This window comes from Protomyctophum bolini (assembly GCF_963924005.1).
Source record: "Protomyctophum bolini genome assembly, chromosome: 4".
In the NCBI taxonomy this organism is placed as follows: Eukaryota; Metazoa; Chordata; class Actinopteri; order Myctophiformes; family Myctophidae; genus Protomyctophum; species Protomyctophum bolini.
This window is the reverse complement of record NC_137865.1, coordinates 32,356,576-32,374,417: the sequence shown is the minus strand read 5'-3', so window position 1 is coordinate 32,374,417 and position 17,842 is coordinate 32,356,576. Positions and strand designations below refer to the sequence as shown.

The 17,842-nt window shown below is 43.6% G+C and overlaps 2 protein-coding genes across 14 annotated transcripts in view; one reads left to right on the top strand and one right to left on the bottom strand.

Moving 5' to 3' along the window:
• Position 1: 1 nt before the first annotated feature.
• Positions 2 to 4,700, top strand: tmem253 (transmembrane protein 253). Its single transcript, XM_080761438.1, has 7 exons — positions 2 to 621; positions 878 to 1,039; positions 1,957 to 2,067; positions 2,610 to 2,666; positions 3,194 to 3,304; positions 3,490 to 3,636; positions 4,032 to 4,700. The coding sequence occupies exons 2-7, from the start codon at positions 878 to 880 to the stop codon at positions 4,083 to 4,085; spliced, it is 642 nt and encodes a 213-aa protein (XP_080617564.1). The 5' UTR covers positions 2 to 621; the 3' UTR covers positions 4,086 to 4,700.
• Positions 4,701 to 9,903: 5,203 nt separating this feature from the next.
• The window catches only part of frmd4a (FERM domain containing 4A), a 165,938-nt gene continuing 157,999 nt past the window's right edge, over positions 9,904 to 17,842 (bottom strand). For 12 of the 13 annotated variants that reach the window (XM_080762548.1, XM_080762552.1, XM_080762544.1 and 9 more), the window contains exons 23-25: positions 16,683 to 17,085; positions 15,544 to 15,646; positions 9,904 to 12,611 (exon numbers count right to left, since the gene is read on the bottom strand). In XM_080762548.1, coding sequence (XP_080618674.1) covers positions 12,509 to 12,611; positions 15,544 to 15,646; positions 16,683 to 17,085 — 609 coding nt within the window. In that variant the 3' untranslated portion in view covers positions 9,904 to 12,508. Of the gene's footprint in view, positions 12,612 to 14,598; positions 14,671 to 15,543; positions 15,647 to 16,682; positions 17,086 to 17,842 lie in introns of all 13 variants that reach the window. The other variant, XM_080762553.1, reaches the window with a different exon arrangement.

Below are 17,842 nucleotides of genomic sequence, written 5' to 3'. Positions count from 1 at the left end.
GTACGATTAACAACCTATATGCAGGCAAAAATTTACACATTTTCATTCTGCTTTAAGGAGCATGTGATGGGTAGCATGTGACGGGTCAAACTAGGGTTTTTCATGCTTGTAACCGATTCCATTCAGAGACTCCTGTTACTGAACAAACATTCTATAGCAATGAGTACTATCACAATCTAGAGCTTTTTGTTTTATTTTAACGAAAGAAAATCACTTAGCCTACCTTTAATGTATTTATGATTATTATTATAATTATTTTTGTTTTAGTACATAACATTATAATAAACGAAATGTTTGACCATATAATACTGATAGATGGTATGATCAGAGTAATGTGCAGGCATTTTGCTAAACAATGTGTGCTCTATGAAATGTAAGTGGTCTCGGACCAATGAGATCACAGTGTCACTTCCTCAGAGGCGGACCTTATCAATCTCACCAGCAGAAAAACTCAAGTGAACTTTGACCCTGAGGATCCGTGACACAAATAAAGCAGCAGACCCGTCAGAGAAATGTTTAGAAGTTTAAATGTTGTCTTTAATAGTCGGCTGATTCCTGTAAGCTGCTGATATGATCATCTGTGGATAAACAGCGTATAGTTTTGTACATTCACTGTGGAAGGTAAGCTTTTTCTTCTGAATCACAGATCTCAGATTTGTTCTTCTCTCAATCTAAAGTTTAGTGGTGTGTGTGTGTGTGTGTGTGTGTGTGTGTGTGCGTGTGTGTGTGTGTGTGTGTGTGACTGACTGTGTGTGTGTGTGTGTGTGTGTGTGTGTGTGTGTGTGTGTGTGTGTGTGTGTGTGTGTGTGTGGGGTGGGGTATTTCTATTTTGTTTTCAATGCAGTGCTGCTAATGTCCATATTTATTTTTCAAACAGATGACGCGAAACATGTTTCTGGAGGGGCTGTACCATGTTTATTTTAAAGAGACGCCCTCTCCCACACCACTGGCTGCAGCCACTACCCAGGAGGAGCTGAAAGATGTTCGAATCCACCGCTGGTTTGGGACTGTCGTCCACATCCGACTGTTAGTCAGTGGGGTGAGTATTAGTACTCCTAGGGCTCCATTTTCGTCACCGCTAAACCCCTTATCCCTAAACTTCTTTGCCTTTTTTTTTTTTTTTACTATTTTGCAAAACATTTTTGAATAGTTAAAATGGCCAGTCTACAAGCTCAATGTGTCAATGTATAGATTGGCTATAGTTGAACTATTCAAAAGTAAAAAAAGGCAAAGAAGTTTAGGGATAAGGGGTTTAGCGGTGACGAAAATGTAGCCCTATCTACCTACCTTGTCTGACACTGAGTGATCGATCAATCAATCAATCAATTGATTGACTTTCTTGTGTTCAGTACAAACACTGTGGGTGGACCTTTGACAGACCTCAAATGTGTGTATTGGTTCTGTCAACACGCTATACAGTCAGTTGGTGCAATGCTCTGCTGATGTCATCTTGAATAATCAAGTCAATATTTCACCACGCCTGAATTCCTACTGGGAATCTCAGACAGGCCAGCTGATAATGACAAATGTACAAATAACTTTCTGTCATTAATATGAGACAGTAAAGTACTTAAACCAGCTCAGTGGCCTTGTGGTTTGAGTGTCCGCCCTGAGACTGGGAGGTCTCGATCCCCGGCCGGGTCATACCAAAGAAATATGGGACCCAGTGCCTCCCTGCTTGGCACTCAGCATCAAGGGTTGGTCCCTGCGACATAGTAGCGTCATGTCCAGGGGGTGTACTTGTACATCAAGCTGCCTTACGCTACAGAATCAGAAGATAGGCTCCTGCCCTATGGGCCTCATGGCTCGGCAAGACGTACTGTACTTATTTCCTTGTGTTTCTGTGTGGAGTGTGGACACAGCTAGAGAAGCCTCAAGACAAATCCCTTGTGAACGTACAATCGTACATGGTCATTGACCGATTGTGGTTCTAAAGTCTGTCTTTCTGTCTGTCAGTTGTTGCAGGTCTTCGGTGCACTGGCCTGCATACTGAGCACAGTAACCCATGCATGTGTGAGTTACGGCTGCTCTATCTCCATGGTGACACCAGTCTGGTCGAGTCTGTTTGTGAGTCCAAATTCATACAAAAATAATATTGAAGCTAAAGTTGTCAGCACATTGTGTTGTGTTTTGTGTGTGTAAAATATAAAACGGAAGTGAAGCCTCCTCCCACTTCCATTTAGTCTTTACAGTCGCACAAATGTATCTTAATATAAATCGAAATCATGTAAGCCTATAGTACAGCTTGCTGTTTAGCAGAAATGGAAATACATTTAAAAAAATACTTTCGTGAACGGAAATGCCAGCTTCCTTACTCTGATTTTGGGAGGTGTAGTTCCAGAGTTCCAGATAGCATTCGGAGATTGTGGAATAGTTGTCTGGCTACGTGAGACTAGGGTCCTAGAGATTAAAATATATATGGGTCCGTGGATTAGTGGATATCAAACTGGGGGTCTTTGAAATTAATATGTTTGAGAAACACTTCCTTAAGAATATTACAGGACAGTCACCAAACTGTTACGTACTGCGGTTTGCACACTCAAATCAAGACAGAACCTCAACACACACAGTTGTCCATCTTTTGACAATGATGTTATTTTTTGTTACAGTCTTTGGCCACAGGGTGTCTGGCAGTGGAAGTCCAGAGGAAACCAAGCAAACTGAAGGTAAGTAATATTAAGTGAGATCCTGTTTCAACCTGTACTTGTGGTGTACATCTGGTTCTCAATGAGGTACTTGAGGGAGTTCCAGGGGGTCCCCACTCCCCAGCTAAAAGAACCAAATTGACCTTATGGGTCTGTTGTAACTCAGAGAGTGTACAAATGGAATTGGTTCTACTTGTACACTCTCAGAGTTAAATTAACATTGACGTTTAACATTAACATAAAAATTGGCGTTCCAGAGATAGAAATGCCATTAAATGGGGGTCTGGGGCCTAATGCATGTCAACCTGGGGGTGCTTGAAATTAAAATGTTAGAGAATCACTGCTAGGGCCTGCGGGCTAATAAATGTCAATTGGGAACGGGTAGAGAGAGATGGGGGAAGACACAGCAATGTTCGTCGGGATCGGGACTCGAACCCTCAACACACTGTCATGCTGGTCCAGCCACCTTGACTGCTACATCACTGGTTCTCAATGATGGGTCACTGACTGTGCATAATGTTTCATGATGTTGTGTTGATTGTGAGCAGGTGGCTACGCTGATGGGCCTGAACCTCTTCAGCGTGCTGCTTGGATCCTGTGCTCTTCTGGCATACAGCATCAGCTCTGCACATCCTATAGATCTGAAAACAAAGCAGCAGGTAGCTACCAGTATTTGTCTGTGCATTCCAAAATCGTACTATAGTTACAGTACGGTACAGATATATTACAGAACATCTAACTACAGATCCACACTTGGAAACAGCTCTTATGATCTCTTTCTGAAGGCCTGGTAGGACTTTGTGATGTTTTGCCTCTTTTGACATTACAAATATCCCCTCCCTAGCGTGTTGGTGCACATATAGCGAAGGGGAGCTCCATTGCATTTACGCTGCAGTGTCTCCTGGCATCCATCTATGTGTTGTTCGTGTGCTGGAGAGGCCTGCGTCGCTACAGTGGAACCAACAGTCAGAACTACAACCGCCTCTCACAGGTCAGTGATAGATGTCATGCACCATACCATAGTAAGGATTGGGAACCTCCCTTGATTTCTACTGACCACACTTTTTCTGGTAACTATTTAACCCGACCCGTAACCCTCAGGACTACATTCATTACCTGAAAATGTACAGAACCTAATTCCAAACCAGCGCGTTCAATTCAGTTATACTCCAACTGTACAAAATGGCCCTAAAAAGCCCATCAAAATGTAATGCAAAATGTCCTTATGCCAGATTGTTTAAAATGTTTTAAAGGTTTAAAATGACAGATTTTAATCAGTTAGTACAATATCGTAATAATCCCAGGCGGTGTAACTTCAAACCAGCAATGACGTACCTAGACACATTTACAGAAAATGCGAAGTGAATTTGACTTCTCTGCCTGTAGGAACAGGGAGACGGCACCAGACTACTGGAGGAAGAAGAAGTATTCAGCCTTTAAATCTAAACAATTGTATTTGTCTATTTATGTGTGTCCATGTTCCTGATCCATGTTTCTGATGTTTGTGCATTTTGTTACTGTATACGGTAGATCAGGGCGTGCATGTACTGTCTTTTAAAAGTAGGGCTGCTGATCTGTGTGGAGTTTGCATGTTCTCCCCGTGGGTAACCTCACAAAAAACATGCCGTAATTCTGGTCTCTATACTGCCTCCCCCTGGCCAGCCGGGGCGCCTAATGGAGGGGAATGGAACTGGTTGGAATAACACATTCCTTCCACGTGCTACGTCCAACCAGGGAAACTCACGATCTGAATTTACAGTGGTATAATTATGAAATGACACCATACACAGAGTGTGATTTAATTCCATCCCCACTCGATGCGAGCTGCATGACTCCAGGTCCACTGTGAAACCACCTGGCGCAGTCGTGGGGATTACAGTGAAAACCTGAATACATCAACTCCCATGGCAGATGATTCAATACCTCTGCAGTATCACTTCTCCATCTTTATTCTGGAGTTTTAGAACGTTAGCAGGCCTTAAGATTCTCCTCCAAAAACAGCTGGATCCCAAGCATTATGGATGAACGGGGGAAATGGTCAAATGGATCGTTGAATAAAACACTCCACAAGAGAGTTGAATCACTCGACCAAAACACTGTCGTACATTTCTGTTGAAAAAGTTGTTTTTGTGCCAAATTATGATAAAACTTGGACCTTGTATACAGTATACCATTATTGCAATTTTTTACAATGTACTCTAAAAGGACACAGGTTTAAAATGAAGTGTTGTTGGCCTATGAAGTCTGGATACTGTTGTTTTAACCTTAAAACTGATGACAAACATGTCAGTTTGACATTTTTAAGGATGCTGTTCGGTGGTCCCCACTAGATGGCAGCCATTGCTAATATGCAATATTTTCACTGAGGTATACAGTGAGTGAGGATGGAGGTCCCTCTAAACAGTGATTTTACCCAACATAAACATGGACCACCTAGTCCTATGTAGGCCTAATCTTTAAAGAATGTATTCATGCTTTTTTGCACTCTCACTCTCTCTATCACACACACACACACGCAGTCGCACACACCCACACCCACACACACACACACACACACACACACACACACACACACACACACACACACACACACGCACACGGTAAAAATGTGTTTCAGTGTTTACATTATGTCCCAACTCCCAAGAGATTTCACTGACACTATAAAGCAAGGTCATAGTCCAGCCTTATAGGACACACACACACACACACACACACACACACACACACACACACACACACACACACACACACACACACACACACACACACTACCACTATGATTTTCTTTTATTTTTTATCTTTTTTCTTCTTCTTTTTTTCCAGAGGAACCAGTTTCTCACGGAATGTCTGGCTAACAGCTTCCAGCTGTGCTCTGCTTAGTAACAGTGCTATGGGAACACATAGAACAGACACACAGCAGAGAAAGTGGGATTTATTAGTACACGGACAGAGAAGGATGGGACCAAGGCTGGATATTATTATACAAGTTGACATCTGATCCTTGGGCTGGATTTCAATAGGATCTGAAAGCCGTGAAAAGTTTCAGTCACGAATACTACTGCATCATGTGCCTGTAAGTGTAACCTGTAATGTTTGTTTGTGTTTGTAGTAGCTAGCCTACATGCAAAAGTGCATGTATAAACTTCACTTAGTTTAAAAGGTCAGCATCAATGCAAAGATCCCACAGTTGTTCAACCTGAAGAAGAGGGCTGCAGCTCGACGCATGCCAGGTAAAGGTGGGCCCAACATCCTCTATACCAGTGATACTCAACCTTAGGCCCGCGGGCCATAAATAAATCTGAATGAAGTTATCTTTAATTACATTATTATAAGTAATACTATTAGAGTTGTACTATTACTCGAACGAAAATAAAAGCTTGGGGGGGGGGGGGGGGGGAGATGCAATGCAAATGAAAGACATATACTGTGTATCCCTATTCCCTGACATAATTTTATAGCTAAACGGACAGAATTCTATTTTATTTGAATGATGAAACCCAGCTGCCATTAATAGTTGGAAATGGAAATGGAAATTGCGGAAATGGAAATTGCGGAAATGGTGGAAATGGTGGAAATGGAAATTGCGGAAATGCGGAAATGGAAATTGCGGAAATGGTAATTGCGGAAATTGTGGAAATGGAAATTGAGGAAATTGCGGAAATGGTAATTGCGGAAATTGCTCTTCACTTATAAGGCAGACAGACAGCTACTCATGGAGAATTGGACAGGCAGGCAGACAGCTACTCATGGACAATTGGACAGGCAGGAAGGCAGACACTCCTCATGCACTGAAGGAATCATGAGCTCAGTTTGGGGTTCTCCCCAGGTTGGCAGAGGGAGAGTAGCACCCAGGATTACAGCTAAGGCAATTGGCACTGGGTGAAAAAATGGATTACAAAATTGTGGGATAAAGATTTAGAGAAAAAAAAGAAAGAATGTCAAACATTTTTCACTATTTATCATCTTGAATCCTTTGTCCTACGTTACTGTAGACCCCATGCAAAAAGATGATTAACATCTATTGTGTTTGGAATGGAATCTTCCTCTTGGCTTTCAAAGGAAATCCTCCAGCCATGCATGTTGTTTTTGGAGGACATTCCATAAGAGAGACGTGAGTGAGACTTTTAACCGTGATGACATGGGAGTGAGTGTGAGTAGTGGGAGGAAGCGTGAGTGAATGAGAGTCCATGAAAGGGTTTCCCTTTGATACAACGGCCTGGCTGAGGCCATCTTTGATACAATGGCCCGGTTGAGGCCATCGTTGCTGACTCAAGACAAACTCGAGACAGATGGAGGAAAGTTGGTTCTTCACTAATGAGTAAGCCTGCCTTAATACTTCGTTGTGCACCGTCTCTCACAAACCGAAAATAGCAAGATGCCTTGTGAGCTTGTACTTGCTGTACTATTTGCAACATGTTCCCGTCCCATTCAGGACTGGAACCCCTTTTGGGGTTCTTGTTGCTATGTATAGTTGTATACATACAGTATTATTAGCAGTATAACATTTTTGTAATTTTTGAATTAATATTTTAAAATGTTCAGAAAACTTCAGTTCAGTATTTAGAAGGCATCTTTAGAATCGGGCAATCGGCCATAGTCCTAAATGCGTTAAGTATTCAATCAATAAATCAATCAATCAATTCTAGATCTGTGAGCTTGTAGACTGTAACCTTTCTGGTAGCAGCCAGAAGTGAGAGAGTGAATGAATAAGAACATGAGAAGCCCCATCTTGTCCACTTTACAAACACATGATATAATGAAATAAACAGACACGTGCAACTTCTTGAGAACATTCAGCAATAATTTATTTCTCATAATCTCAAGAACCACCGAGTCTTTTCATCTGGAAAATTCATCATCGACTTGCCAACAACACAGTTTTGAAAAATGTAAAGTTTACTATACAAATTCTTAATAGAAAAAAAGAATAAATTAACTGTGGAATTCAGTTATTATTATTATTATTATTTTTTTAATCAATTCCACTTTTTTTTCCTCTTCTCTACAACACCTTTAATGTCGGGTTACAGTTGAACAGAACCAATAAAATCAAAGTTACATGCTCTATTGTCTGGTGGTGAGGGGGAAAGGTGGGGTCCCTACTACTTCAAATCTGTCAGTTAAAATAAGCTTGGGGGTGTTGCACATCTGGAATTGATAATGACGAGTAGTCCTAAGAAGATTCCAAGTGACAACGCTGTAACTGGTCAGTTCTTTGTAGCACCTGAAAGGGTTAACCGAACTAATGAAAATTAAATGAGAGAGACAGAGAGAGAAAATACTGGTTCGTATAAAAAAAACAAGGAACATCGTTTTAAAACAGTTGCGAATGTTAAAAAATCCACCCGTGGAGGCTCCATGGCGCCCCTGTCTGTTAAGTACAGGAAAGCAAAAAAAAAGATCAATAAAAGTTAGTTGGTTTGCTTTATCTTTATCCTTTCAGGACAAAAAAAAAGACTTCATACATTTCTACTGAGACGTACGTACGTACGGAGCATTTTCCGGAGCGACAGAGGAAGGGTATACTTCACACTTCGTCACATTTGGGCTCAGAGGTCAGACGTTACGAGAAGGTTGAGAGTTCAAAGGTGAAATAGGACAGTCGGGGGCGGGGGGCAGTATTATGTATAACAGACGTGCTTGTGTTGGGGTGGGCGGGGTGGACGACGCTGGGGAGGGCATGCATGGTACTGCGTCATGGATACACAAAAGGTGATTCTCTTTCAAAGAGAAACAGTTGGCACTGCAGCCGTGCGGTCAAGAGGAGGGGCTTGAGCTTGTAGTACGAAAAGCTCAGAGTTGGTTTTGAACCTCAACAATGGGGGGCGGGGGGGGGGGGGGGTCTGGTCTAGAACCAGATGCACAGTGGCAGCTTACGTTTACAACATTGATGATAGGCGGGAGGAAAACTGACAAAAACCAGTGTGCCAAAAGAGACCACACTGGTTGGAGGGGTACTTTAGAAGTTTAGAGCAGTGGTTGCCAAACCCAGGACCCAAAACTAGTGAAAATTGCCCATCGATAGCTATTTCCACTACTACTTAAAACATTTTGTTTTCTAATTTATGGAATTTCTTGGATTTCCATTTATATCGCCATGAAATAACTGAAAATAAATCATTGAATTTGCTTTTAATTCATGAAAGTTTTTTTTTTGTGTCTTTTGAAAATGTTTTGTTAATAATTAAAAACTAAATGTAGGAAACAAAAACATAAAGGGACCCATACACATGTGTCCGTGACCCACAAATGGGTCGCGAGCGACCCAGTGTTTGGGAACCAGTGCTTTAGAGAGTAAGGTTACGGTTCCAGGTTAAGGTTAACGGTTCCAGCCATCCACTGTGGTATAAGTCACCCACGCAGTAGCGACGGGCCTGCTAGTCTAATACAACTGCAGCTTCCCAGCATAATGTTCTCTCAACATTAAAACACACTCCTCACGGCAAAACCTGGATGTGCTTAAAATGTAAGACCCTGTTCTGAGAAATGAATTGTTTTGAGGAAAGAGAGTCAGCGTATTTGTGTGACATTGTAACTGAAAAAGGTGGGGTGTGTGTGTGTGTGTGTGTGTACGGCTTGTCTTCTGTCCTGATTGTGTACACAATATGGGCTCTATACAGTATGCACACAAAATAACTCTTCCTATACTTCCGGGCCGCTTCCCTACTTCCTTCACAGGTGTTACCAATGATACTAATTAAGGCTGTTTCATTTTGTGTGCAATGGTTCTCAAACTTTTTAATTTCAAGGACCCCCATACATTTGGTTCCATTTGTACACTCTCAGAGTTACACACTCAAGGACACTTGAGACCCAAAGGTGTATAGCAGAGTGTTTTCAGTGAGCCAACATGCACAATAGCAGCACCCTGACTCTGTTTGACCAGAATGGAACAGAGCCTTAATTAGTGTCATTGGTAACACCTGTGAAGGAAGTGGGGAAGAAGTTCTCCAAAATGGTGTGTGTGCATAGAGCCCATTGGTCCCATAAAGGAACCCAATCAAGGTCCCGTCCTTTCTTTGCTGTAATGAGATCCTGATGATACAAACACATTGATTCTGTGGTGAAGTGACCACCACGATGGAGACGGTGTTTGGGTGTTATTTCCTTTGCTATATCAGGGGGCTGTCTGTAACTCCTCTGATACTGTGTACGTACGGCAACTTCAAGTTGACCCCACCACCAAAACAGAATCAGATGATAAGCATTCCAAATTGGGTCCTTCTTAATAGACATTCTATGACTATTCATGTTGTGCTTTGAAATCAATCAAGACTGAAAACTCTCTCTCTCACACACACACACACACACACACACACACACACACACACACACACACACACACACACACACACACACACACACACACACACACACACACACACACACACACACACACACAGTAAGGTAAGTGCCTCATACAGTTTGTACAGTATGTAAATACCAGGTGACTCGCTGTCACTCTGCTGGTCTGATAGCCACACAGTGAAAATCCTGAGTGTTCATTTATAACTCTTGACCGTGTACAAATGTTGTACAACATTGACTAATGAGTCACAAATGCGTTCATTAACACTGAGGATCTTACTGTGTGTATATGGAACTGGTGGCGTTGAGTTAACATGGCGGTTGAAGGGAATGACATTTTCAGCGCTGAATTAACAGTACAAACAATAAAAGCACCACCAACGTGTTTGACGCTGACCAGAGTGTGACCATAATATGATTATGTTCTGATGGTCAGGTGCTCTAGTGGCCATATACTGCCCATAAGCAGTGGTGGAAAGTAACTTAAGTAATGTACTTTGGTACAATTTTGAGGTATTTGCACTTTACTGGAGTTTCAATTTCCAATACTTTTACTTCACTACATCTAGCATCCAATTATTGTACTTTTACTCCACTAAAATTATTTAAAAACTTTAGTTATTAGTTACTTTGTAGATTTCGATTATTATTACAGAACATAGATTAACCACTTCAGTCCTATATACATTTCGGGCATTGTGAACTTGTAGATCGGCTATTTTCAAAAGACGTTTATACATTTCAAAACTTGAAATGGGACATTTTGCACAAAGTATATTTTGAATTCCATACATTTACTTGTAACAGTAGTATTTCTACATTGCAGTATTGATACTTACACTAAAATAAAACATATGAGTACAGTTTCCACCACTGCGTATAAGGAGAGAGGACAAGCCGTCACTAAAAAGCAACAGGAGGAGGAACGCTCCTCTCCTCTGCTTGTACAAAATGTTTGTTCCCATCCTTAACCGGAAAGAGCAGACACTGGTGCTGGACTGACAGACAAAGAGACAGACAGAATAGACCATGTTTTTTTTTCTCCTTTTTCTTTTCTTTCTTTTCTTACCCAGCACGTCTCCCCTCTACACTTGTACACAGGGAAGGACAGAAACACAGCGTGGTGGGGGACCAGACCAGTACACAGCCACGACTGCATCAAGAGGGAAAAAACAGAGACGGTTACACTGAAGCTTAACAGACGTCTACAGACACACTGGTCGATGATGATGTGCTTGACTTTCACAGATCTCCAACAGCACAATCGTCTTTCTCTTCCAGATGCACGTATAGGTAGCAGAAGACAGGAGGGCGAGACTACGGTCAGTGTTGTTTGGTGAGGGGTACGTAACGGCCAAACTAAAAGCACACATTTAGAGTTTACAGGGTACTAAACAAAACGGTACTTGATGCTGCCGACAACCACTTTCGCCTCCTCGACCCCCCCCCCCCCCCCCCCCACCCCCAATCGTTCAACCACCACTGGTTTTGTCCATTGTTCTTCTCAGCACACAGTAGACAGACTGAGAGGGTTGTAGCAGACAGGGACAGTCTCAGTGAAAACCATAGAGTGAAAGTCAAAGTTCGCATAGATTGTGTTTACAGCCAAACCCGCCCCAAAAACCACTCCATGTCCAAAATCTCTCTCTGTATGGCGGGGCCTTTTATCCGCTTACATTCCCTCCATGGCCGGTTCCTGTGCTGCCACAGCGCCTGGTATTGCTAACTCAAGACAAGCGTCCCAGGAACGGTCCACACTCCCACTCCGTTGGCTGACAGTCCGTTACCAGAACTATGGGGAACACCAGTATTTTAGTGTGACTCTGTGTAGCGTCGTCCATCTCCACGAGAACCCTGCCGCATCCAGTTCATCTGCTGGGATCTTTGGTTGTGGGATAAACTGACCGAGACTGTTTGTCCATCAGCTTCTTTTGTCTAATGTCGCTCCTCCTATGTGTCATTTATTACTGCTCTTTCTTTCTTTCTTTCTTTCTCTACACAGGTACAAGTCAGCCAAACAGACATCATCAATGGGTGAATGAGAGCAGACGCACACCTATCGATGGAGCCCCCAGGGGTACAAAACAGGATGGCAAGGAGGGCTCAAAACCAGCAGGTATCCTCTTGATTGTTTGGCAGTACACTGGTGTTAAAGTCAGTAAAGTCAGGGAGGGGGAAAGGTAAGACAGATGACACTGCATTCTGTGAATGTGTGTGTGTGTGCGTGCGTGTGTGCGTGTGTGTGTGTGTGTGTGTGTGTGTGTGTGTGTACAGTGCATCTTTCTGTCTCCCCTTGGAGTCATTTCCTCGCGTGCTGGAGGAGTGTGAACGAGGAAAGGGCCTTGTCTGTAGTGCTGCGGGTGGATAAAGAAAAAACTAAGTTCCAAAAGCCTGAGGCTCTCATAATAACCCATCATTTTCCAGGTCACCATTAGTCCAGATAGGGCAAAAAGAGGTGGTTTACGTCAGGGACCTTTTCAAGACGAGGTTGTAAGGTTGTAGATGGGTGGTGGTAGTAGTATGGGGGGGTGGGGCGGGTAGAGAGTTTAAGGGTCTCAGACCAGAGTTCCAGGTTTGGCCTTGTCGTGGCCGTACCACTGCACGTCTGCCAGGTCTGAGCACAGCGGGCTGCTGGGAAAACAGCTGTCACTGAAGGACCTGCGGGGAGACACACGCACAGTTCCGACATGAGCGGCACACCTAGCGGACTTGTATGAACATCAAGTTATAAGCACCAGTACGTTACTTATCAGTCCAATGCAATGGAGCCAGCAGGCTCACCTGGAGCTGACCGGCTTTGATAAGGAAACGCGGAGGCGTCCAACGTGGTTGGTAGCGTTGTCCGACTATTACTAACTCTAACCCTAACCTCAGTCTTAACCGGCCACCTAAATCCCCTAACAACCTCATATCAGTCTTAACCGGCCACGTAAGTCCCCTAACCTCATATCAGTCTTAGACGGTCACGGTGTTTCCTAATCACAGCGGAGAATCCTAATCCAGGCGAGCCTGCTGGCTCGATTGCATTAGAGTGATTAGTAACTACTACTGGTGATTATCGGTTGATAACATTCGAAGCGGGTGTCACACCAGTACACCTGCTCCCCATTGAAAATGATATGCTATCACCTACTAGTACAGTGGTTTTCAACCAGTGGTCCGGGACTACAAGTGGTCCTTGATGGAGAGTTGGTAACCAAATGTACCCTTATAGATCTTTAACTCTTGAGAGTATAAAATTAAACCAAATGGACCCTTACGGACCCTTACAGGTCCATGGGTGGTACGTCCATGGGTCGTCCGTGGTACCAACATCAATACAGCATGGAATTGTGGACACAATCTTATCCAACGATAAGATCAGATACAAGTTTTGTATCTGAGAGGTTACATGTCATCAAATGGTGGTTGTGGCTCAAATGCTGAATAAATAATGGACCTTGATTAGGAAGAGGGTTGAAAAGCACTTAGGCCTACCTAGTACTGTATATCAATGTTGTCGTCAGGAAACCACCTTTTTCTTAAATCAAGCTATTGAACACCCTTTAGGTCTGTGTTGGTATAAAAAAAATATTGAAATATATTTGGGCCCTCAAACTGTCTGCTAAAGCAGCTAACTCCACCACCTCTCCCCCTCTCATGCAAGTAATTGACAATATATAAAGTTACAATGCCAACTCCTGAAAAATGGAGTTAGGTGGTTTCTTCCCGACAGCAGCGATATGGACGTTAACCACATGAGCCTTATATTATAAACTTGCCCAAAATAAGGACATCGAAGGGTTAAAGTGGTTAATGTTGTTCATAAAAACGTACACTACTAACTAGGGATGCACGATTAATCGGTAGCATAATCGGAATCGGTCATATCGGTATCGGAATGGTCTCAAAATAATACACATTATTTAATCGGTTTTCACCAGCAAAATTTTAAATTAAAAATAAATCTACATTTAATTTGTCTACTCATCTCATTCAGTCATTCAGTTGTGAAAACAGACACAGTATAATGCTATTTATTGATTGATTGAATACTTTATTAACAGGCTCTGGGCCAAGCTCTGGGCCAAGGGCCTAGACTTGTTTCCATTGTGGTCCTCTGTATAATATCGGAATCGGTCAGAATCGGTATCGGCAGATATGACCCTGCAAATAATCGGAGATCGGAAATAGGTCAAAATGTCATAATCGTGCACCCCTACTACTAATGCATCGTTAGACTTTGAGAATGTCTTTATTCTACAGCTAAACATGGTTAAGGGTTGTGTTTCTGTTAGTGTGGTGTCTGCAGGAGATGGACCACAGAGAAGCAGTGACAGCCATGACAGAGTAGAGCACATGCACAGAGTCCAGATACAGAACAGGCAGAGAAAGAGCCAGTGTGGCACAGATAGATACTGCCACCCTCCAAAGAGCAGAAGACTGAGCCCCCACTACAGCTCACATACACATCATGTTAGCAGATGGGGAAAACATCAGCTTTAATCTACAGATCTTTTTTAATTGGGGGGGGGGGTCTCTCAGTCTATACAAGTTTGATGAGGTGCAAATTCGTTAATCTGTTTGCTTCTCGGTATCGCGGTTGAGCTTTGGACTCCTACGGTCTAGGTTATCTTCTAGGAGGCGTCGCCCAGACAGACAGTACCTCTAGGCATCAGAGCTGGGCTGAGGAGCAGACTGACTCGCATCCTCAGTAGGAGAGCTGTCTGCTGTGCCTCTAAACCAGGAGAAAAGAAAGACAGGCGCACACACACACACACACACACACACACACACACACGCACGCATGTACGCACGCACGCAAGCACACCCAGTCGCACACTCACGCGCACACACACACACACACACACACACACACACACACACACACACACACACACACACACACACACACACACACACACACACACACACACACACACACACACACACACACACACACACACACACACACACACACACACACAAAGGAAAGGAGAGTTAGTAACAGAAGAGAAAGGAAGAAGAATAAGGTAAGGAGGACAGTGAGAGAGAAGACATGTTTGGGAGGGAATTAGGGGTGGAAGATGTTAGAGAGGTTTAGAGATGAAAATAAAATAAATGAATGCAGAGAGAGGAAACAGGAGGGGACAATCAGAATAAGAGGAGGGCATCAGAGCAATAAAAAAAACAAAGGGGGGTTGACGGTGGCGACATTTGACAAAAACGAGAGTTAAAAGAGAGTTGTCGTTGTCAAACAGCGGCAGAGCAGCGTGTTAAGTTGAGAGAGAAGCAGTCAGTGCTTGGTGAGTATGCCTAGGTTAGCTCTAGACAGAGAGGAGCAGAGAAGACAAGATGCAGAATAGCGCTGTGCGTGATCATCCTGTACTAACAGCGCTGTGCGTGATCATCCTGTACTAACAGCGCTGTGCTGTACTGCATTAACATCTGCCTGGGCTGCGACGCTGCTGCCCAGCTGGAACGTCAAGAGAAGACTTTTGACTTTTGTCCCCCAAAAAGTCTTGTAAGTGTACGGGTACATGTGCGTGCGTATGCGTGTGTGTACGTGTTCGCGTGCGTGTGTGTGTGTGTGTGTGTGCGCGTGTCTTACCCGCTCTGCCAGTTGAGGATGTGCTGTGGGCTGCAAGGTGGTGTCGGCGTGGCAGCGTGTTCACTGGAGGGTGTCATACTCCTCTGGCTGTGAGGAGACGCAGCTATGTGGAGAAAACTGACCGTCAGCGCATGGGAGAAAACCACAGAACACACGCACGCACGCACGCATGTCCGACCGTTGTTTCCGCATGTTGGTTCGTTGGTGTGTCTAATCTGCGTGTGCATCCCAATGAATCATTCTATTGAACATAAATGATTATTTCAATGTCTTGCAAATCGATTATGTGATTATGGGAAAATAATAGGAATATAAACTTGTACTTTATGTGATTTGGGGAGTTTAAACAAAGCGTGAGAGACATGTGAAATATCAATGTTTGTCCATAGGTATGTTGTTATAGCCTGTACTAACATACAGACACTCCCACTGGCAAACACAATAGCGAGTGCTGCGGGGTGAAGGACAGAGGAATTCCATCAATGCTTCACGTATGGCTTTAGGGCACTGGTTCTAAAAGTGGGGTGTAGGGACCTCCCGCGGCCTTTGAGGGGATTCCAGGAGCAAAATGAGGAACAGTTCAAACACTTCTTGAGCCCTATTTAATTTTTTGGCACAAGAACCACTGCTTTATGGGGGTGTGATCTCTAAGGGTTTAAAGGGTGTAGTCTGTCTGAGATTCCTACGTGGTTCCAGGGCAGGCGCGGATCGTGTTTCGAGCACATAAAAGCAGGTTCCGCAGGCCTCGTTGGCGCAGTAGGCAGCGCGTCAGTCTCATAATCTGAAGGTCGTGAGTTCGAGCCTCACACGGGGCATTCCTTTTTCTCCCGGTCACCACTATTAAGTTTAAAGTCAGAGCCGAGAAGCCCTTTAAGCTTGCCTCGTTTACTTTGGAAAATTCATTGTTTTACAGTTTGCGTATAGATTAGAGTTTGATTAGACTTATATAATTTCACTTTATATCCATATAATTAATATGCAACAGATAAGAGCAAATTTATTTAATGAATGTGTCGATAATTAAATAACTTGTTTCACCACTACAATGCTTTAAACAAAAGGTTTCATGACATTCATTTTCATAGATTTTTAGAAAAAAAAAGAATTACAAAAACGTTTGTTTCTTAAATGGGACCCACCTGGCGAGCCCTTGGCGAGCGTCCCCACGCGGCTCCCCCCTCGGCCCTGGCCGTGTCCCTGCAGCGTGCCCTGCTGCGAGCCCGCGTCCGACGAGTTGTTGGAGCCTGAGTGTGATGACGAGTGGCTCCTCTCCTTGAGGCTCCCCGAGGACCTCTGGTACCAGCACCGCAGCTCGTCCGAAACGGCCGCCCGGCCGCCCCCTCCGCCTCCTCCGCTGCCGTCTCGCCCCAGCGAGGGAGTCCGTACGATTTGCGAGCGTGATGGCGTGAGCCGCCCGCTGCTGCTGCTGTCGCCTCCGCTCTCGTCACCTCCTCCTCCTCCTCCCCAGGTCTCCTTGTAGAGGCCGCCGGCCGTGTAGGAGCTGGACGTCTTGAACTGGGCCTTGACGCTGTAGTGGCCCTCCTGGTGGTTTGAATTTAGTTTAGTCATAGTCTTTGGATTATTAACGTAACGTCATTATGGCCATCTGGAATGTTTTAGTGTTTAGTGTCTAGTTTTAGTCGACTAAATATCATAAGATCGATTAAATGTACAGTTGATTAAATGTAACGGCTGATTTTACACTTGGGTGGCATGCCGAAAATAGCCGATCTACAAGCTCACTTGTGAGCTTGTAGCTTGTCGGCTATTTTCAGAGAGTAACCAAACGACTTCTCCACTAGTCCCTCCCTCACATTTTAGTTCACTTTTTATTTGTCGACGAAATTGTCAATGGATTCAGTCTCAGTTATAAGTCATCGTGGCTTGTTTTTATTTAGTTTCTATTTCGTTTTCGTCATACTAGTTTTCAGTCGACGGAATCACCACTGTACCCATGGTCACCCTCCAGGCTGGGCACCACCACCACCTAAGTACATTTACTTAAGAACTATACTTAAGTACAATTGTGAGGTATTTGTACTTTACAGGAGTATTTCCAATGTCCCATATTTCATCGTAGCCCGTTTTTATTTAGTTTTCGTCAGCGTAACCAAACGACTTCTCCACTAGTCCCTCCCTCACATTTTAGTTCACTTTTTATTTGTCAACGAAATTGTCAATGGATTCAGTCTCAGTTATAAGTCATCGTGGCTTGTTTTTATTTAGTTTCTATTTAGTTTTCGTCAGTGGAAGAAAACGTTGTCGAACAGTTTTCGCCACAATAGTTTTTCAGCTGAGC